Below are 26,559 nucleotides of genomic sequence, written 5' to 3'. Positions count from 1 at the left end.
TGGCTCGCCGGCTGGCTGGGGCAGAGCACGTCCACCCCGAGTCAGCCGGAGGCTTCAGCCAGGTCCAGGCGCGCCACGGCCAGGGCACGCCGGCAGCAACGCTGGGAGCTTTTCCCTCTGCACGTTCTTGTCCTGCTGTCGGGGTCCAGCCCCAGCTCAGCACCACGCAGCCGCTCGCTCCCCTGCCCCGGTGGGATGGGGGAGAGAATCGGAGGAGTGAGAGTGAGAAACGCTCCTGGGGTGAGATAAGAACAGGTTAATCATTGAAATGAAGTAAAATAGTAATGATAATAATAACAATATAATAATGTTGTTAATAATAATAATAATAATAATAATAATAATAATAATAATAATAATGATATCCAAAGCAAGTGCTGCCCAATGCAATTGCTCCCCACCCGCCGACCGATGCCCAGCCAGTTCCCAGCAGCGATCGCTGCTCCCCGGCCAACCCCCCCAGTTTCCATACTGCCCATGATGCCGTATGGTATGGAACGGCCCTTGGGGCAGTTGGGGTCAGCTCTCCTGGCTGTGCCCCCTCCCAGCTCCTTGTGCCCCTGGCAGAGCAGGGGAAGCTGCAAAGTCCTTGCCTGGCATGAGCAGTGCTGAGCAACAACTAAACCATCAGCATGTTATCAGCATTCTTCTCCTACTAAATGCAAACCACAGCACTGTGCCTGCTACTAGGAAGAAAATTAACTCTATCCCAGCTGAAACCAGGACACCTGGAAAAGCCTTTTCTGACCTAATCTCCACTGCTTCCAGAGACCCGGCAGGATGAGTGACTCTTATCCCAAAGCTCCTATTGCCCCGCACCGGGACTTTCTGTCTCTGAATGGGTACAAGTGATGGATTCAAAAGTGCAATCCACCCCGCTGGTCCCCGAGCTGGGAGCTGGCGATGCTTCTTGAAGCATCAGTGCTTGAGGCATCTGCTGTGACATCCCGCTGTCCACCCCGTACAGGTGATAACCAGGAATCAGAGTTTGCTGTGATTTTTTTTTTTTTTTTAATCCTTTTCTTTGTGCGCTGGTCACCAGGTTGGCTTTTAGAAATAACCGCAGGTTCCAGCACCTGCAAGACATCTCCGGAGAGCAACCGGAGCGGGACCACCCGAAGCCACTTCTGAAAAATGTCAGTCTTCATCACCTTTTCTGCAAAATGGCAATCGCAGCGCAGACCTTCCTTCTGCAGCAGGTTGCAATTTTTCCTGAGATCCTAGCGAGCCTGTCAATTAAAAAGCAGGACGGAATATCCTCAGCATCATTATACGGTGCTGCCAGCGCACGCTTCAATGGGATTGCTTTCGTCGGTTCTACATGGTGAACCACCTTTTTTTTTTCCCGGCGTGGGTGGGAGGTCTTGGGAAGGCGCAGGGAGGATCGGATGGCCACGAGCGCCTTTATCAGCGTACATCGAGCGCAGACAAACGCAGCCGACCTGGACGCGTGTGGTCGTGCCGCTGGAGGCAGCGGCCCCTGCTTGTTTTCCCCATGGATGTGCGTAAATCCTGGCGGGGGGCTGAACGTGCGCGCTGGCTCGCGCTGGATAGGTGTCTTTAGCAGGGAGGTGATTGTGCCCCTGTACTGGGCGCTGGTGGGGCCGCACCTGGAATGCTGTGTCCAGTTTTGGGCCCCTCAGCACAAGAAGGACATTGGGGTGCTGGAGCGTGTCCAGAGAAGGGCAGCGGAGCTGGGGAAGGGTGTGGAGCACAGGGCTGGTGGGGAGCGGCTGAGGGAGCTGGGGGTGTTCAGCCTGGAGAAGAGGAGGCTGAGGGGAGACCTGATCGCTCTCTACAACTACCTGAAAGGAGGGGGCAGGGAGGGGGGTGTTGGGCTCTTCTCCCAAGTAGTTAGCGATAGGACGAGAGGAAATGGGCTCAAGCTGCGCCAGGGGAGGTTTAGGTTGGATATTAGGAAAAATTTCTTCACGGAAAGGGTGGTCAAGCATTGGAACAGGCTGCCCAGAGAGGTGGGGGAGTCCCCATCCCTGGAAGTGTTCAAAAAACGGGCAGAGGTGGCACTGGGGGACATGGTTCAGTCTGGTCTACCCTTGATTGGTTTAGTGTGGACTTGGTAGTGTAGGTTACTGGTTGGACTGGATGATCTTAAAGGGCTTTTCCAACCTAAACGATTCTATGATTCTATGATTCTATTCCAACCCAAAGCACTCTGTGATTCTATGATCATATTCCACAGAGACGTTAATTGGCCTCAGCCACTGCCTGATTAATTTCCTGAGCGGCTCACTGATTTAGGTGCTGCTTTCGACAAGAAGGTGCTTTGGGGCACCTGTTTCCCCAGTCCCTTTTCCTCCTCACAGCCCGATGAGCTCCGTTAGCCCGGCTGTCGCATTGGCCGGCAACGCCTGCGGCAACGGCCCCAGCGCTGCTCTGACGAGGCAGCGGTCGGCTTGCCTTAGGTTTCGCTTTATTCTGCCCCATCTTGAAAACAATTTACTGGCAGCCTGACGACGGTGATGTGTTACAACACCGGCGTGACCCATCGCTCCGGGAGGTTTAAAGCAATGCTGTATCATGCAGAGAAACCAGCATTGTCTTTAAAAGGTACAAAGCGGAGGTGCGGCTCACATTTCTCTCGTGACTACTGGTTTCTCACGCCTGAAAAATCAGCTCCCATATTTGATGGCAGCTCTTCGCTTGTGCGTAACAGTCTGGACAGGACGCAGCGACTGGGGACCCGTCTGCGCCTCCTGATAGTGTGCTTTTCCTCTATTGCTACGCCGTCATCATCGGCTCCTCTTTTTGTTTAGATTGGCGCATCTCCCAGCATGTGAATTATTGCCACATATAGGAAGGCTGGTGTCGCTGTGTAAGCAAAAAAAAAAAAAAAAACCCAAGTGAAAACGCTGCTTGTACCAGCAAGAGTTTGTTTGCTCAATAGGAGCGAAACGGCTTTCTTTTTTCTAGAATAAACCATAATACTTTGAAGTAAAGTCCTGGCTAGTTAAACCATGTCTACACATGGTTTTGCACCACCACGTGCAACAACGCTGTCCGGATGTATTGCACTTCCTCATGTATTCAGTTTAGCGATCTTGTAAAGAAGTTTTTAAGGGTTTTAAGAGAGGAGTTCTTGCTATTCTTATGGTGATTTAAGTAGAGAGCCGTGCCGAGCCTTATTTCTTCTGGGTCAGTGTCCAAAGGGTGGGCTATTAGGAAAAATTTCTTTACGGAAAGGGTGGTCAAGCATTGGAAGAGGCTGCCCAGAGAGGTGGGGGAGTCCCCATCCCTGGAAGTGTTCAAAAAATGGGCAGAGGTGGCACTTGGGGACATGGTTTAGTCTAGTCTACCCTTAATTGGTTTAGTGTGGACTTGGTAGTGGAGGTTAATGGTTGGACTGGATGATCTTAAAGGGCTTTTCCAACCTAAACGATTCGATGATTCTATGATCACGTGGAAGCTCCCAGCTCGCTCTTCTGAACACTGCTATACTGCAGCGCCTTCGCTGGATGTTGTCCCTGCACTTCAGCAACACAGGGTTAGACTACTCAAGTGTAAATGTTTCTATACAGTAAAAGTGTGTTTAGGTTAAAACTAGATAAAAAAATAGCTTGCGTGCTTATAAAATAGCCTTTTATTTAACCTTTTGCTTGTTCTTAAGCGGCCAGATCAGGTCTTTCTGTCCTGCTGTTTACATCCCGGTTGAGTTAGACGGAGTCAGCCAGCCTTGGGCGCGAGCCTGCGAGCTGATCAGCCTGGATCTATCGCTTGATCGGAAGGCAGTCTCCAATTCAATGCCAATCTGTAAGCGCGTCGGCAGGTTTAAATCTCTGCTGAAAAGATGACGCTGCGGCGCTTCAGGACCTAGTTTACTGTCTTGTGCTGACATTGCCAATCAACAGCCACAAAGGGAGAAAACCGGTATTTCTTCCTGACTTGTGACCAGCGTGACAACTGAGCAAAACCACGCTACGCTGTCCTGTGCTCGTTCGGCTTGCTTGGCCGTGCCAGAGCCGGTGGAGCTGACGTTAGACCACTGGGAGCCAAGCGAGACACGGCGCTGCTCGGCGTGGGAGCTGGCATGGCCCGCGGGGATGGAGACTCCATCCGCAGGAGACTCCCTGCTGGAACGGGATGCGGCTGTTCACGACAGTCTCTTCAGTTACCCCTTGAAACAGCCGGCACTGCTTCTTTCCTCCTCCTCCACCACAAAGCGTTTGTTTGACCTTCTGCCCGCCGTCCTGCTTGGTACTGATTTATTCTGGTCTCTTTTTTTTTTTTTTTGGTACTGAAAGTCCCTGGACAGGATGAAAATGACCTGTGCCCGTTCTCCACGTGCAGCAATAGGACTTACTCCCTGCCATCTCGGCAGAGCATGCTTTACGAATGCAAAGGGTCGAAATAGCTGGTCCTCCTAGCTACATTTAAACAGATCCTCCCGCACAAGAAGCTCCTGAGAGTAGCTGGTATTTTGGACAACTCGAGGCAGATGACCTCCTCATTCTTCAGTCACCCATACGGACAGACGTATGTAACTAACCAGCAAGGGACCTGCGTAGGTCTTGCCAGGGTATCAATGCAAATTCAGCTAAGTCTGTGTTTGGACAACAATTCTTCCCCAGACCCTTTCCTTGGCTTCTGAGCCATTTTCAAAACTGAAATGGCGAGAGCTACTCTCTCTCTAAGGTCCCTCCTCTAGAGGAAATGCTAGGTTATGTGCACCTGGACTAGTGTTTCCGTATAGTTATTCTGAATACATTTCTTTCTCAGATAGCTTTAATGGGAATAGACAAAATAACATAAAGCATCTTCAGAGTCATTGCTAATCACAAGAAGGAAACGTATTGACTACGAAATAGCCGGGGTACAGACAGAGAAATTGCATCTTCCTCTCTCTGTACGTACCATTTCTGGTAAATACTCAGAGGCATCTTTGTTGTCACTTGACATCATGGGTGAGAGAGATTTACAGACCGTATCTGTACAGGAAAGCAGATTTATTTTTAGAGATAATTTAAAAGATGACAAAAACCACCCTCCACCAAGACACGAGACTCGCAAGTCTTGTATCACTGACATACAGGTGATTCACCATATTTCTCAAGTCTTTAAAAAAACCACGTTTGTTCTAATGGAGAATTATGAGCGTGACTCTTCTGTGAATGGTGAGCCTGGGGTGGGTGGTTATACCGATAAAGCCGATCGTGGAAACAAACACTGAGTCACGACCCTGAAGAAGCAGCACCAACAGAGTAGCAGCTGTCAGTGAATGAGGTAATAGCACCATTTATAGTTGCACAGAGACAGGAAACAAGGCAGGCATATGAAGACGCTACTTTTAAAAATGTATTTTCGTACAGGTACATAATGAATGTGGTATGAATCTCGTGTGCATAAACTACTAGAAGGACCCCTCCAATTCCTGTCTTAACTAGCTTTATCTGACAGAAGATGTACGCTGCTTCCCTCTATCGACCTTCAGTGTCAATGCCAAGACAGAAAGCATGGGTTAAAGCAGCATCAGTCTTATACAGGTACATGATTACAGATTCCTTGATTAGTAACGAGAAATAACCCTCTGCAGAGATAAACAGGATGAAATACAATTAAATACTAGAACATATTTAAAGTCAGATAATTCTATGCAAGTCTGTGATGAAAACAAGTTATTTGTAGCCTCCCTGGTTATCCCTCCTGGTTTCCTGATACAGAATCTCAGCTGACCCTCTTTTGGAGAGGCTGAAGGAGATAAAGAACAGGTACAAAATGGTCAACACGAGGGAAAAAATACTCCCCCTCCAGTCTATTTTATATTAGAGAGTTTGGCCAATGAAGTGGGATATTGTAGGAGGGTACACTACATAGAGAGGAATGTTAAACAGTTACAATGTCAATGATACCATCAATTTAATAACTGCAATGATAGCTTCCTTTAGGGTTCCAAATTCGTGTAGGTGAATAATAGCTGTCTTCCTCCAGGCACAGCTCAGGGCCAACTCAGACTTAAATAGTGAAGATCTATAGAAAACATCACAGTGGACTTCACAGGAAAGAAAAAAAAAATGCCCAATTGAGTAATAAAAAGGTACAACAGGAAGAAAAACTGATTCAGCAGTTTTATCTGTTCTATTCTAGACCATTATGTTTTCTGATGCTTCTCAACAACTGCTTCTTTTTTTGTTTAATGTGTCTCCTGACGAATTACAAACAATTCCTGTTCAGACTGGAATGATCAGGTTGCTACAGGCTGGGAGAAGAGCAGAGTAAGATTTCAGTTCAGCGTACGCTGTGTCACAGGCGTTCCGCTCTTGTCCAAAACAAATAACAGTCACTATCTCTGGAGGTCCAGAGCTGGGGTTTTTTTTGTGTGTTGGGTTTTTTCGTGTTTTTTTTTTTTTAAATGACTGATAACTGGCACTTTTTCTCCCCCGCCTCCCCTCCCGTTACTACTATCGCTGGGTACAACTTCATCAGGGTTGGGACAAGAGGCAGCCCTGGGGCACGGCTGGCGCGTCTCACTGCTCTGCAGCTGGAGGGTCTTCCTCAGTCTCCTGCTTCTCTGGCTGAGATTCCGGAGGGATGAGGCACTGTACCTCCTCAGTATTGATTGCCACTTTATCAGGTTGCAGCCATCGCTTTAGATGTTCTAGCGTGCTGAGGGAAAGCAAAGACACAAAGTGAAACAAGAAAGCGACAAAACCTCAGAGGAATGCATGAAAAAAGCGTCAGGAAAATCCTCCATCTGCATTTCTTTCACCTCTGCAGGTATTCCTATTGCCACAGGTAAGGTCTATCGTGAGCCTGATCCGTGTGCCAGAGGAGCAAGCGGAATCTTTCATTCTACGCAGACATTCTGCTGTAGTTGGGCTTTTTCAACTATGGTTAGAAAAGTTTTACGCTTGGCTTTTTCTCGATTGAAAGAATCCTTAGCAGGTACATCAACCTTTACATGCTTGAAGTACTAATCTGTCTCTGTAGCCAAAGGCTACAATTCCATTTCCAGCTTTCTGGGCTGGAAGTAAGCAAGCTAGCGTTAAAACAAAACAAACAAGCAAACCCCAGGACTGCCTAATCGTGATGAAAATTAGGAAATATAGGGGGGAAGGGAACAAAACCAGAACAGGAAGCACATATAAAAGTGTGTGACCATTAATAATGCCAGGAGATTAAAGAGGAAAAAGGCAGCATGTGTACATTCCAGAATGCTAACCATACTATGGATTCTATAGACATCTATATATTCTATAAACATCTATAGATGCTTATAAATATATACTAGCATCATAACTGTCTTACAGCCTATCTCACAATAACTGGTCCAACCAGCACAGATCTAACCTCTGTCTTTGCTTAAATGCTGGCTAGAACTCTAGAAGTTTAATACTATCATTCTTGAATGTATGCGTGCGTATGCTCATCTTCTAGAAGTGTGATTCAAGTCATTCAATACCGCCACAACAAAATTAACTTGCTCTTGCTCTTTCACAAGAGCAGAATTTCACTTGGTAATGTCCTTGAAATTATCTGTGTGCTTCAAAGTCAAGGCTTGTTTAATTGCATTGGTGGGTGAGAATCAAATACTTCAGAACCATTCGGGAGTGACCTCTAACTTCATAGTCAAATTCTAGGGAGGCAAATTCTTTCGTGGATAACATTCCCAGCCTTTAAGAAACAGTAGAAAGAGCACATATGTCTACAAAAGCTTGTTTTTAAATATAAATCACATTGAAGTTAACTAGTCAAAGAAAGAATCTAAAAACTGCTTCTAAACATGGATTATTTTTCATACTTAAACTCCCAGACTAGCTTAAGTAGATTTTCTTCAAGGGAGAAAAATAATCTTCTTTTCAGCTAGAAGCAATCATGAGAAATGTCAGCTCGGAAAGGAGAAATTCGGAGAGCATTATAAGTGATTGGAAATGTGAGATTGCTAAAGAAAGGGACTCTCATCTTAATTCATACGTCATCTGTAAAAGGGTAAGGGGTGAGATCGCAGCAGCATTGTAAGAGAGGCACGGAAGGGAGAGCCACTCGGGAAATCTAATCTCAGGACTGGTACCAACCCCGTAAAGAACTTCAAATCCCACTTGCGCCTGAAGCGGTGCTTAACTGGGCCCTTGCAAAGGTGTAGGGAATGGCCTGGGGTTCACTTTTAAAGTGAAGCCTTAAGAAAAAAAAAAAAAGCAATCTCAGACACATCAGACATCCCCTCGTCCACTCCATTCCTTCCCTACCCCAAATGTGACAGGGGAGTTAGGTTAGAGCTTGTTAGAACAAGTAGGTTCTGGTTGTTTCCACGCTGAATCACCCCAGCCCGAGGGATGCAAAAATCAGTGAGCAGCACTGGAAGTTCAAACCCTACATGCTCTGTGTGTTCCCCTCGAGTACGCCGCAAACGGTCATTACCAAACTGTTTCGGAAGCCTGTGACAGCCTTACCATGTTGCAATGAGATGTTATTTTTGTCATAGTGCCCTATCACAACTCCTGACGAAACCTTATTTTAGTTTTTGAGAAATACAGTCTGTTTGCCAACACGGTAAGTGGTAATCCCTTCTCATCGACTTGCTTATTACCTCTCATCAGAGTCATGTCCCTCTACATAAAATTCAGACTCAAACTTCTCCTGCAGGAACCTGTCCCAGCATTCCTTCTTAGCCTGGGAGAGAGTGCGCAGCATATCCTTGGAGGTCACCTCTTGAGACAAGCCCTTAATTCTCATCAGTCTTCTCTCTGTGGAGAGGCAAAGGGAGGGGTCTTTATTATCTTTATTATGTGTTTCTGAAAGGGAAGAAAAGAAGTATCTGGACTTCTGTATCAGAAAAGTTAAATTAACTTTTCAAGACTAAGTCATATTTTAAAAGTCATTTTTTCTCCCTGTATTTCAAGTCTGCACGACTATATTTCTTGTATGTATACAAGACAGTATTTTTTAGGTGATGCTTCTGAAGGAAATAAGGTTTATGCAATCAGTCACCTCTGCCCATTTTTGAGTTTTAATAACTTTCACACTCACTGCTCCGTTTTCATGAAATCACACAGGAGACTTCAGATCTCACAGGCATTAAGTTCCTACAATTCCCATGCAAATTGGCATGGAATATAAATCACACTAATTGTAGCGTGAATCCAAATAATGCCCAAACTGAGGAACAAAACACGAGTACAGAGGTATAATTAGTTGGATATCTCGTAACAGAATGTGATAATGTGAGTTTCTCAGCCACAGGGGACGATGAAAAGCGCCTCCTTACCAGACGCAGGGTAATCCAACTACAATACACAAAGCTACAGGAAAGCCAATTTCATTAATTCCTCTGGTCACAAAATCCCATTATAATGGTTTCCTCCTTAAATTGGGTCAGGTATTGACTTATAATCACACTTTTTACCAAAAAGCGTATCATCGTTAGTTGAATTGGGCTAGTTCACAACCCTGTGGCCCGCCCATCGAGCTTTTTGGAGGTTGTCTTGTGTCGTGGAATTGAGCCGTCACCAAAAGTCTCCGGCCCTAGCAATTCAGAAGATTTGAATTGTCGTATCTGTCCAAACATACTGCCAGGCTGATGCTGTGATTTCGCAATCGCTAATCCTGGCCAGGTGCAAACCTAGAGCAGGTTTGTACTTCCGTTGACTTAGCCAGAATATACGAAAGAAACTTTGTACTAGTGTTATGCTTTCATCCTGGCTGTGAGAAAACAGACAGAGATCTAGTCTGAAGCCTGCTTGTAAAAATTAATCGACTGACATTTTCGGAACAAGCTGGAACTGCAGCAGTAATACCAGAAGAGCAACTTATGTCTTGTTGCCGTGGCACCCTTGATCTGATACTAAGAGCTCTACTTAGTGTACTGTGAAATAATAGTCTAAACCAGCAACTGAGGCAAGATGGAAGCTCTAGCAGGAATAAAAGCTTAAAAAGCCACTTCTGTCACCCATTCCTCCTGGCCTGTTTCTGCATGCAGCCTCCTACGCGAGCCGAGACAACTATGCATGTGGCTGCACTGCAAACCGAGTTACACACTGACCCAAGATAAAAATAACTCCGCAGGAGGGAAAGAAGGGGAAAAGAAGAGCCATAAAGGTGGAGTATTTTGCGAAGAGCGGAGGCAGTAGCAGTCCAACTGCTGGAGAGGAGGGGAACCCCAAAGCTTCCTCCTAACAGGCAACAGGAGGACCTGTCCTGGGCTTGAATGCTGTTGTACAATGAGGCCTCTGAAGGGAGTAGGAAATGCTTAAAACAGGGTGACAAATTCCATGGCCTTAGAGCTAAGGACTGCAATGCTTAGCTGTGCTGGGATGTTAGCTCCAGTAGTGGTAACCCTGTGATCCCTCTTATCAAGTGTTTCCACCAGCTGTTGCACTGTTCACAATCAATTTCTGGCTTTATAGTTTATGCAGGAATTGAGAGGAGCAATCGCGCAAAGACAAGCTGCACGATCTGTTGTCTTAAAATACAGATTCTAGCAGGCATGATCTGGCAAAGCTTTCTTTCCCATACCCGTCTCTCTCCTCTCCAACCAGAAAACAGGTCACAGAAAGAAATTGCACTTTCCTCTTTCCACTCAGAAGCATCTGTGAAGGCTCCATAAAAAGAATGAGACAAATACCAGTTAACACAAAAATGCATAGGCTCCATAATGAGTTCAGAATGCATTTCCCCTCCCCAAGTCAACTACAGTGGAACTACACGATCTTCAGAGAAAAACCAGCAGTGTCCCTACCCCACTTATTCTGGGGGGAAAACCGCAAATTCTTTGGTTTGTACTTGATAAAAAGTTCCTTTTTGTAGCATAGCTGAAGAACCTATGACCATGCTTCTCATTTCCACTAATGCACTTGCAGGAAACAAGCAGGATGCTCTATTAAATAGTTGCAAAACGTCTTTCCAACCAGAGCGGTGAGCACCATCACCTCAGCCGCAAAAACAGAGCCATAGCTGTCATCAGGCACCTAAGCAAATGGAGGAATTGCAGCCTTACCAGACACTCACCTAGGGATGCCAAATACACCTCCGAATCATTCAGGGGTGCCCAGGGCTTCAGATTTGTTTGGGTAGAGCCATCTGATCCGCTGCCCTGGCTTCCTCCATCGGCGTAGGAATCCATGAAGGAGTCTGTAAAAGCATCGCTGGCATCCTTCTGGTCGGGATGCGGCAGACACGAGCAGATTTCAGCCCAGAGGTCTTCGCTGGACCTGGTGACCACAGAGTCAACGCTCTCAATCATTCTCATCGTGAAGTCCTGAGGCAGGGGGAATTAAGTGATGAATACCGAGCAGAAAACCCTCTCTCCCTGGCCGCCCCCCATCTACCTCCCTCTGCCCAAGTCACGTCACCAGACGTCTTAGGGACCTCTCATCCCACCGGGGAAGCGTGGCCTCCCTCCACAGAGCGACGACACGCTCGAGTGTGCGGCATTTGCAGCCGGGGACCCAGCGAGCCCCTCGGGGCCTGAGGGAGCCCGGCGGGAAGCAGGCCGCGCTGCCCCTGCCCGCACGGCGCCCCCTCCGCCCCGTCCCCCGGAGGCCCCTGTCACCACCGCTGCCCGGGGCCGCCCGAGCCTCTTCCCCGGGGACGCGGAGGGGACGCGGAGGGGACGCGGAGGGGACGCGGAGGGACCGCTCCGGTCCCCGCACCCGCCTCGGCCGCAGCTACCCGCACCGTAAACACGGGAAACCGCAACGGCTTCTCACCGCGCGTCGATTGGCACCCGGGTTTGACCAATCGCCGCGCTCCCCCGGCGGCGAGAGGGCGCCTATTGGCCCGCCGCCCGGCGGAGGGCGGGGAATCGGCAGGATGCGCGGGGAGGGGGGGGGCGGAACTGACTCCGCCGCGGCGCCATCTTGGCAAAGGGCGGAAGTTTTCCCTGCGCGGCGGAGGCCGGCGAGCCGTTACAGCCGGTAACGGGCTGCGGCAGCGAGTGCGGCTGCGCGGTGAGCGCCGGGGCCTGGGCCTGGGCCTGTGGGGGGGGTGCGGTCGCCCGGGGCCTGCTCCGGGGCCTCTCGGCCTCGCCCTCCCCGGCAAGGAAGCCGCTCCCCGGGGGCTGGGCCTTACGGCTCCGGTGCCCGGGCTGCGCTCCCGCCGCCAGCTTTGCCAGCTCCGGCTCGGCCGCGGCCTTTCCGAGGAGGCGCGGGCCTCCTTCCCTAACCGGCAGCTCCCGGCCGTACGGGGCTGCTTTCCAGCCCTGGAGAGGGGTTTTTGAGGGCCCACGCGTGAAGCAGCCGCTTTAGGTGCGATTTGACGTTTTAATGGTGGGGAAGCGCAGCCGGCCGGTGGTTATTTCTTACCGCTCGTTTCGAACTCCCGAATTCCCTCATCTCTGCAGGCGGGCCGCTGCCCCTCTCTGTGGGATGAGCCGTCTGCTGCCCTGCGCCGTGCTCGCACTCATGGGACTGCTCTTCACCAGAACGATGGCCTGGACTTCCAGCGGAAAGACGCACCCTGAGCTGGTCAACAACCTCTACAGTGAGTACCTGAGCTGGTCAACAACCTCTACAGTGAGTACCTGAGCTGGTCAGCCAGCTGTGCAGTGAGCGCCTGAGCTGGTCAGCCAGCTGTGCAGTGAGTACCTGAGCTGGTCAGCCATCTCGGCGGTGAGCACCTGAGCTGGTCAGCCAGCTGTGCAGTGAGCACCTGAGCTGGTCAGCCAGCTGTGCGGTGAGCGCCTGAGCTGGTCAGCCAGCTGTGCGGTGAGCGCCTGAGCTGGTCAGCCAGCTGTGCGGTGAGCGCCTGAGCTGGTCAGCCAGCTGTGCAGTGAGCACCTGAGCTGGTCAGCCAGCTGTGCAGTGAGTACCTGAGCTGGTCAGCCATCTCGGCGGTGAGCGCCTGAGCTGGTCAGCCAGCTGTGCAGTGAGCGCCTGAGCTGGTCAGCCAGCTGTGCAGTGAGCACCTGAGCTGGTCAGCCAGCTGTGCAGTGAGCGCCTGAGCTGGTCAGCCAGCTGTGCGGTGAGCGCCTGAGCTGGTCAGCCAGCTGTGCGGTGAGCGCCTGAGCTGGTCAGCCAGCTGTGCGGTGAGCGCCTGAGCTGGTCAGCCAGCTGTGCAGTGAGCACCTGAGCTGGTCAGCCATCTCGGCGGTGAGCGCCTGAGCTGGTCAGCCAGCTGTGCAGTGAGCGCCTGAGCTGGTCAGCCAGCTGTGCAGTGAGCACCTGAGCTGGTCAGCCAGCTCGGCGGTGAGCACCTGACAGTGAGTACCGGCACCGGCTCCTGTTCAGAGTGCATCCCAAAGCTGCCGAGGGAACCTGTTGGGGCTTTGCTGTAAGGTTATTTTGTGTTACGCAGCGAACGTTGTGGTGCTGCTCCTCCTGCAACACTGGAGTTAATATTGCCTGAATTTCAGGGTTTGTCCTGGGCTGAACTTGTTCTATTTGTAATCAGAAACGAGATGTTGTGCCAGAAGTGGCAGGAAAGGCTCTCTGCGGCCTGCCTTCTGCCCTTCTGGAGGGGTGAATGTGTGACACCCTTTAAAACGCTGCGCAACGCAGACGCGGGGCTCCTCACGGTCCGCGCTTCCCCACCAGCGAGACGCCCTGGGGCGGGAGTAGCGCCTGGTGCTACCAGGCTCTGGACAGTGGGCCAGAATTCACTTAAAAATAGCTTTGAATTTCCCCTGCTGCTAAAGCTGATTTTCTTTTCCCTGCCCCGCCATGAGAGTTCCGTCGGAGGTGAGGTGCGAAGGGATGTCGAATGTTTCTGCAGTCATCGCTCTTAACTTTAGTTTACTTGCCGTGCCAGTGCTCCTGAAACCTGAACTGGAGCCGCCACTTTCACTACTGAAAGCATGGCTCTGCTCGTCTTTCATTGCACCTGGCAGTCCCAAAAGTACTGCGGGCGTAAGTCACCGTCCTCTGAGAGAGCCCCAGCTGGTGGTTGGGACCGTAGCGTGATTTCACTTGGTGTAGCAGGAACTGAAAAGGCTGTACTTCCATCTGCGGTTTTGTTTCCTGTCCCTTCTCCGATCGCTTATTAAGGTTGAATTCTCCCAGTTCCGCTAATTCCCTGAATGGCACTCCCTGCTTCCAAATCTCTTCTTGCTACAGGACTGAGGATTTAAGCCCTTTCTGTCTGTTTTCCTTCTTCTCCCAGAAAAAGGGATAATTAAATCCCAGCGAGTCTTTGATGTGCTGTTGGCTACTGACAGAGGTCACTACACCAAATATTTCCCGTACATGGATTCTCCTCAATCTATCGGTGAGTAACTTAAGGCAAAGTATCCCCGCTTTTACAGCGTGCCCGTGGAGTGTGCTCGTCGCGCCGACAGAGGGGCATGAGATGGCTCGGCAGGTCCGAGCTCTCCGTGCTAGGTGCTCTCTCCCCAGAACAGTGGCTGAGTCTTAGCGTAGCTCGAGCGGAGCAAACCCCGTGCATATTTCAGTTGCGGGATCCAGGGGAAAGAACAACACAGCTTTTCCACGTTCGAAATGTTCATCGCTTGCTCCGAGTCCTGCTTGGGGAGCAGAAGCGAGCGCGGGCTGTGGGAGCTGTGGAGCGTTTTGATGCCTGAGCTGGGGACGGGAGGTGGGAACGCTTGGAAAGTCGGCACCGTGCGGCTGTCTTGCGCTCGTTAGTCATCCCGCAGGAGGAGCTTCTCCGTCAATGAAGTGCTTTATAGGAGTGTTGTCATATTCTTAGGGGAAAGGGGGGGGAGAATAAAGAACTGTTCACATTGGTAATTTTAATTGTAATTTCTTTATCATGTAACTTCCGCCACTCATTTTCTTTTAGGATACAAGGCTACAATCAGTGCGCCACATATGGTAAGAGGAAACTTTTCACTTTTAACAGAAATGGAGGAAATTGCCTCTTCCCCCCCCCCCCTTAAATACTAAAGTAGAAAGGTGAAACAGATCCCACGGATGTGATTATCATGCCCGTTTCTTTAGGCACTACATATGCAAAGCTTTCTTCTTTTTAAGAAGAGTTTGGCCTATACTCTTTAAGTTGCCTTAAAAGTATGCTTAGATAGGAATTCTGTGCAACTGGGGCTAACCGTTAATATTGTCCATTTTTTGCACGAGACCTTTTTTCCCTGCCACTTCACATCTTATTACTGAACCTCTTCCTAAATGCTGTTCTGCGAAAAGGTCTTCCAGATCAAACGCTTGAATTTCACTCTGAATGTGTCAGACAAAATGCCGGGTGTGCTGTGTGTGCCGGGTGTGCAGATAATGCTTAGAACAAGAAAAAGTTTTAGGAGAGGAAACCAAAATGGGATGTTTCACACCTTCTTGTACTTGTGGTCCACACAGCATGCCCATGCACTGGAATTGCTGAAGGATCAGCTTGTGGAAGGTGCAAAAGCGCTGGATGTTGGATCTGGAAGTGGATATCTTACAGCTTGCTTTGCCAGGATGGTAAGCTCACAGGACTCCGGCTCTGGCTAGTGAGGTGCAGCAGGACCGGTAGCTTGCCACAGCCGGCGCGTGCTTCTTGCGGGGAGAGAAGGGAGTGGGGAAAAGGGCTAAACTCCTCCCAGACCGGCTTGTAGTAAAAAGAAATGCAGTCATTTCTGCAATCTAAATGGGTGCTGTGTCTGCTGTGAGACGTTTTGTACATTAACCCAGTTCGGATCAAGTATGTTAATCTACTGTGCGAGTCCACTGTAGGTTCTTTCTAGTTTGCTTCTTAAGTGCTCACAGTCTGTTTCTTTTGTTTTCTAAACTCCTGAAATGATTTTCTGTGAAGTGCTAGAAAGCTGGTCAAGTTACCCTTCTCAGGAGGTTAGTTAGTCAAGAACTGGCCCTGCCACGGAAGCTGCTAGTTCTACCAAATAATTATTTCTTTGGAAATGAAGGATTACGAGGAATCCCCGCAGGCAGTGTCTGTGTATCCCTCAAGTAGCTAATGTAACTGGTACTGCTCAGCCGGTAAACCGAGGGGCCAGAGTATTTGCACCTCCTGTTCAGAAACTCTGCTCTTAAGTTGCTTCCTGGAAATTCTCCAATCCCTGCAGTAACTTGCCCTACAAAATGCATCTCTCTACAGTATAAGAGGTGCGTAGGTGTTTGTCCGCTGTCTTTCTTTTTAGGTGGGCCCAACAGGGAAAGCTGTGGGCATAGAGCACATTAAAGAGCTGGTACACGAATCCGTCAGAAACGTCCAGGAAGATGATCCAACTTTGCTCAGCTCTGGCCGCGTAAAGCTTGTGGGTGAGCTCCCTGGGACCCTGGTGCTTGTTCCCTCCCATGAATGCATTGGCTCTGCCTGCCTGCAGAGCTCTGCTCCTCCAAGCAGTTGTTCCAGTCTGTGGTGGTGCTGGCTGCGGTGTTGCCAGAAACCGCTGGCTGAGTAAGCACTGTGCCGTACTGACCTGAACACTACGGTGTAAACAAGTAGTATTTAACGTTACAGGCAGTCTTATCATACACCTTGCTTCCAAGTGTGCAGTAACTATCTTAATTCAGTAAGAGACGCTCTTCAGAGGAGAGTGGTCATGCCACATCTGGGTTTTAGCTTATTCGAATGGGTCTGCACATGCTGTTGTGGTTTTTTGGGAGGATAACTGAGTCAGCTCTTCCCGTGTCTGGAATCTCGAGTCTGCGCAAAGCCACTGTGTTACTGAAAGGCCCTCCTGGCTTTGACTGTTCCTTCTTCTAGCATGGCTCAGTTCCAGAAATCTCTCCCCCTTTTTAAAAAGTAAACCAACGAAATTAAAATCCCCATCGCAATCTCGTTACAAAGTTTTCATCATCTAGATTTCAATTGAAAGGATATAGGAAGAATTATTTTTGCATGGTGTCATTACCAGAACAAAAGTCTTTTCTGCGTGCTTTTTCCTCCTGTAGTTGGAGATGGCAGGCAGGGATACCCCGAAGAGGCTCCTTATGATGCCATTCACGTCGGAGCGGCAGCAGCAACCGTACCGAAGGAGGTACGAGTGATTGCGCTGGGTGTCTGTTGCTGTGGGCTGCCTGCAGCGGTAGCTGTGAAAAAGCTAATAATTGGGGAACCACTGGAAGCTTCTCTTTCTGTCCATTTTATATGACGCTGGCAAGTTTGTGCTTTTCAAGGTGTCATGGCCTTGAAATGTGCCACAACGTGGCTTATTTCTGTTGCCTCTTTTATTTTTGTGGCTCTGCTGATTCTCCTTTCTCTGCTTGCCAGTTGCTGAATGAACTGAAGCCAGGAGGACGGTTAATATTGCCTCTTGGTCCCGAAGGCGCAAACCAAGTTCTGATGCAGTACGACAAAACCAGCGACGGGCAGATCATCGAAACGCAACTGATGGGCGTGATCTATGTTCCTCTGACAGATAAGGAAAAGCAGTGGCCTCGGTAAAAATTTGCTCTCCCTCGAGGAACGTTTCTTCCTCACAGCTGTCCCTGTGAGCTTGCTCTCCTTGACTGCTGGCTTTACTGATAAGAGTCCCGGATTCCTAGCAGATGCCGGCTGTTTAAAAGAAAAAAAAAAGAGAGAGAGAAGAAAGAGGCTTGGCTGTGGTAAGGCAGAGCAGGAGAGCAGGATGTATTTTCTGTTAGATAGGGCTTGCAGACTGAGGACTCAAGCTTTTTTTTTTTTCTTTTTTTCGGAGCCTGTGCACTTCCATAAACACCGTAGCCGTGTTGGTTCTGTCACTGAGCTGAAGGCCACGAATAGTAACTGTTGGTTTTTCTTTGCCTCAGGGATGAATTCTGACAGATGGATCTCTCTAAAGTGACCTCAGAAAGCTCATGAATGGGACTTTTGACTGTAGATGGTCTGTATGGCTGCTGTTTGAATGGAGGCTTTATCAGTGGACGTGCCTGCGAAGGCAAGCTCTGCTTCGGCGGAGCTTGTTCCGGAGGGATGGAGAACAGGGTGCTTCCCCAGCAGCAGGAGCAGGGCCAGGCTCTCGGAGGCCAGGGCTGGTTCCAGGCAGTGAGTGGATCCAGATAGTGCGGCTGTCCTCTCGAAGCTGTAGATAACACCTATTCACAGAGAATTCCAGAAGCAGACAGGAACGCTTAAACCTCCACTAAAAATACTCTTTGACTACCCTGCCTAATGCTTGAAGAAAATTACTTTTCAGAGCAGCGACCTACCCTGATTTGTCAAAGTGTCAGCATGAGAGCGCGTTGTTTTCCTCTCGCAGCAACTAATTTAATCTCTGGGGGCAACACTGACAATTTTGGGGTTGAGAGAAAAAAACCAAACCGGTCTCTTGGCTTTTCCCTGATGCGCCCGCCCTTCTCCCGCGGCCCCTTGAGCACACGGGGGGCTGAAGCGGGAGGCTTGAGAGCGGCGGGTGGGCCGCGGTGAGCCGTAAGGGCTCCGGCGGAACAGCGACGGGAGGAGCCGCCCCGCTGTGCCGGCCCTGTCCCGGTGATGAACGGCGCCGCCGCCGCCGGCCCCTGAGGCGACGGGAGGGCGGGAAGGCGAGGCAACGGCCGCTCGCGCGCGGGGGGGCGGGGCCTGGCGGCGATTGGCCGCGGCGGGGCGGGGTGGGGCGTGGCCTGGCGGCGGCGTTTGGCCGCGGTGGGGCGGGCCTGGCGGCGATTGGCCGGTTGGCGTTACCGCCGCCGTGTGGGCAGCGCGGCTGAGGCGGGGGGCGCGGAGCGGGGCCCGGCCGCCGCCCCCGCTCCCGCTCCCTCCCCGCGGCGGCGGCATGGCGGAGCCGGGCCCCGGCCCGGGCGGCGGCAGCGGGGAGGCGCCGGGCCCCGGGGAGAAGGAGGGAGCGGCGCCGGCCCCTAAGAAGCGGCGGCTGGCGGCCGGGGAGCGCTACGTGCCGCCGCCGCGGAAGCTGAGCGCGGGGGTGAGCTTCGGGGCCGAGCACTTCGCCGAGACCTCCTACTACTTCGAGGGAGGGCTGCGCAAGGTGCGGCCCTACTACTTCGACTTCCGCACCTACTGCAAGGGCCGCTGGGTGGGCCGCAGCCTCCTCCACGTCTTCAGCACCGAGTTCCGTGCCCAGCCCCTCGCCTACTACCGCGCCGCCGCCCGCGCCGGCCGCCTCCGCCTCAACGAGGAGCCCGTGCGCGACCTGGACGTCGTGCTCAAGGTGGGCAACCCCCCCCCCCCTCCGCGGGGCCGGGCACCCCCCTCCCCCTCCCCTCCCCCCCCCTTCCCCGGGGCCGGGCACCCCCAGCCCCCCCCCCTTCCCCGGGGCCGGGCACCCCCAGCCCCCCAGTCCCCCCTCCTTCCCCGGGGCCGGGCACCCCCCTCCTCTCCCCTCCTCTCCCCTCCTCCCCCCCTCCTTCCCCGGGGCCGGGCACCCTCCTCCCCTCCCCCCCTCTCCCCCCCCCCCCTTCCCCGGGGCCGGGCACCCCCAGCCCCCCCCACCCCGGGGCTGGCCCCCCCCCCCCTTCCCCGGGGCCGGGCACACCCGGTGAGGAGCGTGGCGTGGGAGCCCGCAGCTGGGCTCTAGCCATGAGCCATCCCCCCGTGCCCCGCGGTGCGGGGAGGGAACCCCGCGGCCCTGCGAGCGTCGGCGGTGTTTGAGGGGAACCGGGCCTCCCCCGGGAACCCTGACCCCGGTGGGGTCGGGCGTGCGTGGAGCCTGCAGCCCTGCGCGGAGCCAGCGTGCCCCGCAGCCCTGATCGGCCCGCTGGGAACACGGGGGTCCCGCTTCAAGGCACCTTACGGAATTCCAATGCCGCTGAGCAGAGTTGTGCTAAACCCTGGCTTCCAGGACAAAGGGGCTTTCATTTTTCTCCCCCCTGCCCCCCAAAATATCAAGCCCCCATTGTGTGTGGCCAGATGGGGTGGTTGCGCAAGCTGGATTCACGCTAATTGTCTGTCTGTCTGTCTTGCAGAATAACGATTTTCTCAGGAATACGGTGCATCGCCACGAGCCGCCGGTCACTGCCCAGCCGATCCAGATCTTGGTGGAGGATGACGAGGTGGTGGTTGTGGACAAACCCTCCTCTTTGCCAGTACATCCCTGCGGCAGGTTTCGTCACAACACCGTCATCTTCATCCTCGGCAAAGAGCACGATCTAAAGGAGTTGCATACCATTCACCGACTTGATCGCATGACCTCGGGAGTGCTTATGTTTGCCAAGACCGCAGAGGTATCCAAGAGGATCGATGAGCAGGTTCGGGAGAGACAGGTGAGAGCTAAAGGCTGCGGTAGTTTTTGGAGTCTCTTCCATTAGACCTAACCTGTTTCAAGAAAATACCAAAGTCAGCCAAATTTTTGGTCTAAACAAGTCCAAGTTCCCAAAATGGCTTGTGGTCACCTTACTGTTCTTACTGCATTAAGCATGAGAGGCATCAAGAGAAAATGACTGACAAAAAACTTTATTGATTTTGGTAATATTAGATGTTATAATATTGTCTTGGTAATATTAGATGTCCCTTCCCTGAGGGGCTGTGCAAACTGACTGGGATTGTGCAAAACAGAGAGCAGTTTTATTTGTAAGTGGAAGTGTGTCAGTCATCTCATACTTTTTCAATTTTAAAAATTTTAGAAGTTTTTAGCATTTTTCCAGTGGCTCTTGACCCAAACAGAACTGTAGCTGTAGGGTATTAGCTTCGAGGATTTGCCTCAGGGCCGTGAACTGGAGGTCACTGAGAAATGGCTCTTGAATTTAACGTGAGGAAAATGGGCCAGGCCCTTGTGTTCTTGATTTCCCAACTAATTGGGGAAGGCGTGAGAGAAATTTGGCTTTAAATAGCTGGATTTTTTTTTTCTTTTCCATTTCCTGTTCAGTGGTAATAAAGTTTTGGTAGTGTGTCGTCTACAAATGTATTTCATTGAAGAGAAAGAGAGGAGTAGCTAGGATGGGACTCGGGTGTCATCAGGACAGAGACAGTTTTCTGCTCCGTTTTCTGAGAGTTACTCTTGTGTCTCCCCGTAGCTGGAAAAGGAGTATGTCTGTCGTGTGGTGGGGGAGTTTCCAGAACACGAAGTGGTCTGTGAAGAGCCCATACTGGTTGTTTCTTACAAAGTGGGAGTGTGCCGCGTGGACCCCAAAGGGAAGTCCTGCAAAACTATCTTCCAGAGGCTCAGTTACAATGGCAAGACCAGCGTAGTCAAGTGTCTTCCACGTACTGGCCGCACCCACCAGATCCGGGTCCATTTGCAGTATTTGGGGCATCCTATTGTCAACGACCCCATCTATAATATGGAAGCCTGGGGCCCCGACAGGGGGAAAGGTGGCAAGATCGATAAAACGGATGAAGAACTCCTTAAAGCGCTGGTAGAGGAGCATCGTTCCAAACAGAGCCTGGATATCTTGGGTATTTCGGAGGAGGACTTGAACTCCAATGCTGAAAATAAAGACTGTGGTAGTTCAAGTGACTGCACAAAGTCTGCGCAGGCTGATCCTGGAACTGAGAACTCTTGCCCTGCTGAGGACGCTAAGGATCCTGAGAGGAATGACATGGCAGCTTGTCCGCTGAACTCTGATAGCAACCCGGAAACGCTGGAAAAAAATGAAGAACTCTCTTCTTGTGAGAAGCAGGACGGAGAAACGGGAGAAAGGAGTTCGGAAGAGAAGGACCCTTTATGCGTGGAGTGTAAAATCACGAGGCGCGACCCATCGCCCAAGGAGCTGGTGATGTACCTGCATGCCTTGCGCTATAAGGGAGCGGAGTTTGAGTATTGCTCCAAGATGCCCGAGTGGGCGGTGGAAGACTGGGAGGAATGACCGAGCACATCTGACACCTGCGGACATTGCCAGCCAGGAAAGCCTCTTGTAAAGACCTAAGATTCGCTTTTTCAATGTGGTTGAGGTGAACAAACTGCCCGTGACTTGAGACGGGGCGGGAAGGATCGTTGGGGCTGGAGAACCGTGCTGGCTGCCGGCAGGCGCTGTGAAAGCTGAGCAGGAAGACGAGGGCTACAACAGCGGATTTATGTTGCCCTTCAGTGAACTAGAGCTTCGGGGCAACAAACGTCACTCGGCACAGGCAGCTTTGCCTTTCGCCTCAGCGTGTTCTGGGTCTGCTGTCGATGATCCGCACGGATAATTAAGTGCATGCACTTCAAAGTCGGCAACTGATTTTTCTTCGGGCCTGCTATGTTCCTGTATCTTGCAATAATTGCTGCTGGAATGTTGTTTGATATGCTGGGTATCGTGTCATACACAAAACTATTTTTACTGCATTTTATTGTCAGACTGATTTTAAAACTCAAACATTATCACCGAGAATGCCATAAGGTAAAATCAGAGCCCCACAAAGCTGATCCATTTTCTGCTTACTGTTTGTCAGCAAGGTGGACTTTGCTTTGAAATTGCTCTTTCAGAATTGGTTGAAATAATGATGTGATGTAAAGTTAGTAGCTCTAGGGATGGATCTCTTTGTATTGGGCCTATTTTTGGAGGTACTAATCCCCAGATTTTGTCTTTACGAGATTGATAAGGAGACTGATTTAGTAGATTCTGCCGTTCTGTTCTGCTACCTGCCCTGTGACGTATCTCCTGCCTGATGTTTTTGAGAAAACATCTGCCTTCTCTTCTGAGAACCCATTGATCTCTGTCCCTCATGCCCCATTGAAAACATTTTCACACCTGAGCAAAAATCCAAAGTAGAGGTCAGTCTGCTAACTTTTTTTTTAAAAAAAAAAACACGTACTATAGGCAGTTTGTTTCTGATTGGTGTGGAATTGTTTTTAATATCACTTCAGTTTGACAATCGGCTTTAGAGAAAAGCAAAAGCTGTTTTATGAACCGATGATGGGTTTTTTTATACATTTTATATTGATATGTTCCCAGGATGATAAATATCACTATAGTTTTTATTTTCATTAGTGTTTATGTGGTCACTTCTTGGCCTCTGGGAGGGTGGTTATAGTAATTCTGCTGTCTCGGGTTCTTTTTTTATCTTTTCCTTCTCTTTTATGTATGTCACCAGTGGTAATGACCAGCTCCAGCGACTGCAGACAATCAGAACCTTTACCTGGGAAGAGCCGTGTTGTTTCAGGACCCTTTGCAGACAGCGGTCTCTAGCCCTGTCGCTCCGTATCCGTGTTTCTCCACACCCGTTCCTACACAGGGTGCGTGCATGTTCTACGCTTCTAAAATATGAAAGAAGCCTTTTTTAAAGGTGGAGAAAGGAACCCAGAGGAGCCGATACTATTTGGCACGCGTGGCAACAGCCTTGCTGGAGCGTGGTCCGGTCTGAGATGACCTCTCCTTGTCGTGCTGTGCTCTAGGCAGCTCCAGGTGTTTCTCAGCCCCCCCAAGATGTGGTTTTCGTGCAGATCTTTTATTACCGGTTTGCCCATTTCACACAGGTTACTGGAGAACTCCTTGCTTCATGGGTGTCCGTGAGTGGGATGCTGGGGACCTAAGGTTGGCCAATCCCGCAGGAATGACTGCCTTCCTCCTTGGCAAGGCTCCTGGAATCCCTTGACGATGATGTTACCGGGATGAGGACTTGAGTACCAAAACAGAATAACCCAGTGCTTGCTTCTTCCAATAGCTCAAAGTAGCCAAGTGATTTCTTTCTCTCCTGGATCATCCGTCTGATGCGTTGAATGTTTCCATAAAAGGTCACCTGGGCTTGAGCTTTGCTCCTGTGCATCCTGCCAAGGGTCTCTCGTGATTCTAATTTAACCACAGACTGGATTTTATTTTTTTTTTCCTGCCATCATGTATTAAGGCCAGGTTTAGTACTTGGTTACAGGCAGCTTGTTCAAGGAGTGAAGAGGTCCCCTGTGTTTGAGGGATGGCTAAAACCTAGTGTCATCCAGATTTGTCATACGCTGCAATACATGTTTCATGGAACTTGGGCACCTTCTGCGTATAAATAAGGGTGTCTGCGGCTGGTGCTGGCTTTAGGCGCAAGGGAGAGGTAATAGATTGGGAGCAACAGTTTGAAATTAGACTTTGAGGTGTCCCAAGTTATGTTGTCTGGCGGGGGGGAGGGGGTCAGTTTTGGTTTTTTTTTTTTCCTCCCCTCTCTGTAAGAAATAAGCATCTGAAAGGGATTTTACTGAGTTGTGCCAGTAGATGGAGACTGGATGGCGAAGGGCCTGGCGTGGAACAGGAGCTCAGTGCTGTGTTTTATGTTTTCTGGCGATGCACAATGACTGCAGTTAGCACCTGTTAATTATCACACCCTGCTGGTCAGCAAGCCCCGGGGCTTCTGTCTCCAAGACACTTTAAACAACGACAATTTAAGGAGCCAGCCACCAATTGCATCGTATGCCCTTTTATTTCAGTTCGGAGCTGGTGTCCAGCCGATACACGCTGTAAACATGCACAAGAAGTCAGCATTTGCTGTTCTGCTAATGGGGAATGTTAGAGATGTCTTGTGATAAATTCCCGTCTAAGATTAGGCCTGAGGTAAACGCTGTGTCCTGGTTGCGGGGTGATCGTGGGCGTAAAGTTACCCACACAAAGCGTAGGTCCTGGAAAAAGTCCTTTCTTTAGTACGGTTTTATTTTCCTGCATCTTTTTATGCTGCAGCAAAAGAGCGGGAGAACATGCATCTTGCCAGCAGCTAAAGCGCTTATCTACACCAATAAACCCTCCTGGCAACCCCTGGTGGGCTCTTCGCTGTGGTTGTGCAGGACTGACTCAGAATTAACCCCTAAAATGGCACCAAGATGCCCATTTTCCACACTGTCACGCTTTTCCAGCTGTGTTTTAACTGGGCGGTTATGGGTACCGTGTGTGAGGCTACAGTCACGGTCTGGCCGTTCTCTGCACAGGCTTTCGTACAATCTTAATTTCCACGAGGATTTAAGCGTAGTTAAATCTGCGCAGCGTATGCCCGGAGGGCTCGCGGAGCCGTTCAGCAAATGTGCAAGAGGCCCCTTCCTGCGCCGCCACGGTGTGTTTAACCCGCGGAGTTTCATTAACTTCTCCTTCCAGACTTTTTAAAAGTTAACTATTGATGGATTAGGCAGAGAGGAAAAGCTTTCCTGTGTCTCTTCCATACAATCATTTATGCTTTTTAAATCATCGTAGCTTCATGAAAAGCAAGGCTAAGTGCAGTAATTCTTTTTCTAAAGCAAACCTTGACACAATTTTCAGTGAGGCGCTGGGATCAGTGTGGCAGGAGCTCCCTCAACCCCCAATCTTGCAAATATTTCCCCAAAGCTCCCGCCGAGGCGCCGGCCAGCCGCAACACCATGCTTCGCTGGGATCGCAAGAAGGGATTCGGAAGCGCTTGGTTCCCAGCGGCTCACGGCTTGCAGCTGCAGAGCACGGCCGCTGGCTGAGGAGGAGAGCGGGCAGGCAGAGAGCGGGCAGCGCTGCCAGCCCCACAAGGAGCCAGACCCCCGGGGGCTGCGGGACCCAAACCCCGGGATCTGCCTAGACCCAAACCCCGGGGGCTGCGAGACCCAAACCCCGGGATCTGCCTAGACCCAAACCCCGGGGGCTGCGAGACCCAAACCCCGGGACGCTGTCCTGGCACCGCCATGGCCACGGCGGCTGACGGGCCGGGCCCTGAGCCAGCGGCAGCGAGCGCCTCGGTCCCCTGAGAGCTGTGGGGAAAGAAAATGGGGGGAAGAAGGAAAAAGCAAGAGGAAAAAATTTTCGCTGTCCGACGAGGATGGGATTCGAACCCACGCGTGCAGAGCACAATGGATTAGCAGTCCATCGCCTTAACCACTCGGCCACCTCGTCACGACAGTTCGCTCCCTCGCCCGGCCTGTAAGGAAATCCGCCGCCCGCTCCCGCCCGCCGCTCCCGCTCTGAGATGGCGCCGCCCGCTCGGCCCGTCGCTGGCGCCGCGCGGAGCGAAAGCCACGGCGCGGGGACGAGCGGCCCTGTGAGGGGGGCGGCAGCGCGGCGCCAGCCTCATCGGGGCGTGCTGGCGAGGGGGAGTAGCGAAATGGCAGGCAGCGGGCCGAGCCCACACCCACAGCTGGAGGCCGCCATGTTGTACGGAGCGCTGCGGGCCGCCATGTTGTAGGGCGGCCGCCGAGCGCCGCGCTGCTGTCGTCACGGCGGCGGTTTGGCGCGGGGCGCAGGCGCGGCGGGCGGCGGTTGGGTTTGAATAGCGAAGCGGCGGCGGCCCAGCCCCGCCGGGCCCGGGGCAGCGGCGGGCGGGAGAGGCGGCGGGGCCGCGTCCGGAGCGGCAGGTGAGAGCGGGGCCCGGCGGGGAGCGGGCGGGCCGGGGGAGCGGCTGAGGCGGCCGTCGCCTGTTGCCGGGGCGGGTAACGACCGGTGAGGGGAGGGCAGAGAAAAGGCGGGAGGCGGCGGCCGGTCCTGCCGGGGGGAGAGGCCTCCCCCGCCGAGCCGGCGCCTCCCGGAGCGAGGGGGGACGAGGGCTGAGCGGCATCGAGCGCCGGCCCTGAGGGGCCTTCCCCCGGCGGAGCGGGAGTCGGCGCCGGCCTCGAAGCGTGGGGGGAATCGCCTGACCGACTGACCGATAAATGCAGCCCTGATCGGTTTTTTCCAATTCACCTTTGGGAAAGCGCCGATATAAGCGACAGCGAGGTGTAATCTAGCGTTTGGAGGTCGTTCTGGAGAGTGCCCCCGGGCTGTCAGCCCTGTCAGGGCGGTAAAGCAAATAACGCGGGAGGGAAACGGCTCGAGAACAAAAAGGAATCGTAAGGAGAGGCTAAATAGATCCTTGCTCTTAAGGAGGGCGTGGGTGGGCATCTATAAGATCATGGACGAACTGAAAAAAAAATCATAGAATCGTTTAGGTTGGAAAAGACCTTTAAGATCATCCAGTCCAACCAATGATGGAGAGATTCTTCGCGTTCACAGTGCG

General features: G+C 51.6%; 3 protein-coding genes and 1 non-coding gene across 5 annotated transcripts; 2 read left to right on the top strand and 2 right to left on the bottom strand.

Annotated features, from left to right (window-relative positions):
• Positions 1-4,942: 4,942 nt before the first annotated feature.
• On the bottom strand, positions 4,943-11,414 carry CCDC32 (coiled-coil domain containing 32). Its single transcript, XM_009486306.2, has 3 exons — positions 10,957-11,414; positions 8,540-8,696; positions 4,943-6,618 (listed from the first exon to the last, which is right to left on the bottom strand). Exons 1-3 carry the CDS (start codon positions 11,195-11,197, stop codon positions 6,480-6,482), a joined length of 537 nt encoding a protein of 178 aa, XP_009484581.1. The 5' UTR covers positions 11,198-11,414; the 3' UTR covers positions 4,943-6,479.
• Positions 11,415-12,142: 728 nt separating this feature from the next.
• On the top strand, positions 12,143-18,092 carry LOC104031512 (protein-L-isoaspartate(D-aspartate) O-methyltransferase). 2 transcript variants are annotated; one of them, XM_075712105.1, is made up of 9 exons: positions 12,143-12,194; positions 12,290-12,429; positions 14,047-14,151; positions 14,686-14,717; positions 15,210-15,314; positions 15,989-16,109; positions 16,746-16,831; positions 17,065-17,234; positions 17,583-18,092. In XM_075712105.1, exons 2-9 carry the CDS (start codon positions 12,315-12,317, stop codon positions 17,593-17,595), a joined length of 747 nt encoding a protein of 248 aa, XP_075568220.1. In that variant the 5' UTR covers positions 12,143-12,194; positions 12,290-12,314; the 3' UTR covers positions 17,596-18,092. The 2 variants fall into 2 exon arrangements, with proteins under 2 accessions (XP_075568220.1, XP_075568221.1); XM_075712106.1 differs by lacking the exon at positions 12,143-12,194 and having other exon boundaries at positions 12,246-12,429.
• Positions 18,093-18,544: 452 nt separating this feature from the next.
• RPUSD2 (RNA pseudouridine synthase domain containing 2) lies at positions 18,545-22,687 on the top strand. The gene is made up of 3 exons (XM_075712651.1): positions 18,545-18,937; positions 19,692-19,988; positions 20,739-22,687. Exons 1-3 carry the CDS (start codon positions 18,545-18,547, stop codon positions 21,528-21,530), a joined length of 1,482 nt encoding a protein of 493 aa, XP_075568766.1. The 3' UTR covers positions 21,531-22,687.
• Positions 22,688-25,381: 2,694 nt separating this feature from the next.
• Positions 25,382-25,463, bottom strand: TRNAS-GCU (transfer RNA serine (anticodon GCU)). The gene has a single exon. It is a non-coding gene; the product is annotated as a tRNA-Ser (tRNA).
• Between the last annotated feature and the right edge of the window lie 1,096 nt (positions 25,464-26,559).

This window comes from Pelecanus crispus, chromosome 6 (assembly GCF_030463565.1).
Source record: "Pelecanus crispus isolate bPelCri1 chromosome 6, bPelCri1.pri, whole genome shotgun sequence".
Taxonomy (NCBI): Eukaryota; Metazoa; Chordata; class Aves; order Pelecaniformes; family Pelecanidae; genus Pelecanus; species Pelecanus crispus.
The sequence above is the reverse complement of the archived record's forward strand: the minus strand, read 5'-3'. Positions and strand labels throughout refer to the sequence as shown.

Bases quoted from the DNA above. Each gene is read 5' to 3' on its own strand.
- CCDC32 (XM_009486306.2), bottom strand. From the start codon at position 11,197: ATGAGAATGATTGAGAGCGTTGACTCTGTGGTCACCAGGTCCAGCGAA. The intron at 8,697-10,956 runs GTGAGTGTCTGG...GCCTCTCCACAG, and splicing joins GGTGTATTTGGCATCCCTAG to AGAGAAGACTGATGAGAATT. The intron at 6,619-8,539 runs GTAATAAGCAAG...GCTTTCCCTCAG, and splicing joins GGACATGACTCTGATGAGAG to CACGCTAGAACATCTAAAGC.
- LOC104031512 (XM_075712105.1), top strand. From the start codon at position 12,315: ATGAGCCGTCTGCTGCCCTGCGCCGTGCTCGCACTCATGGGACTGCTC. The intron at 12,430-14,046 runs GTGAGTACCTGA...TTCTTCTCCCAG, and splicing joins GCTGGTCAACAACCTCTACA to AAAAAGGGATAATTAAATCC. The intron at 16,832-17,064 runs GTACGAGTGATT...TCTGCTTGCCAG, and splicing joins CAGCAACCGTACCGAAGGAG to TTGCTGAATGAACTGAAGCC.
- RPUSD2 (XM_075712651.1), top strand. From the start codon at position 18,545: ATGGCGGAGCCGGGCCCCGGCCCGGGCGGCGGCAGCGGGGAGGCGCCG. The intron at 18,938-19,691 runs GTGGGCAACCCC...TCTGTCTTGCAG, and splicing joins ACCTGGACGTCGTGCTCAAG to AATAACGATTTTCTCAGGAA. The intron at 19,989-20,738 runs GTGAGAGCTAAA...GTCTCCCCGTAG, and splicing joins AGCAGGTTCGGGAGAGACAG to CTGGAAAAGGAGTATGTCTG.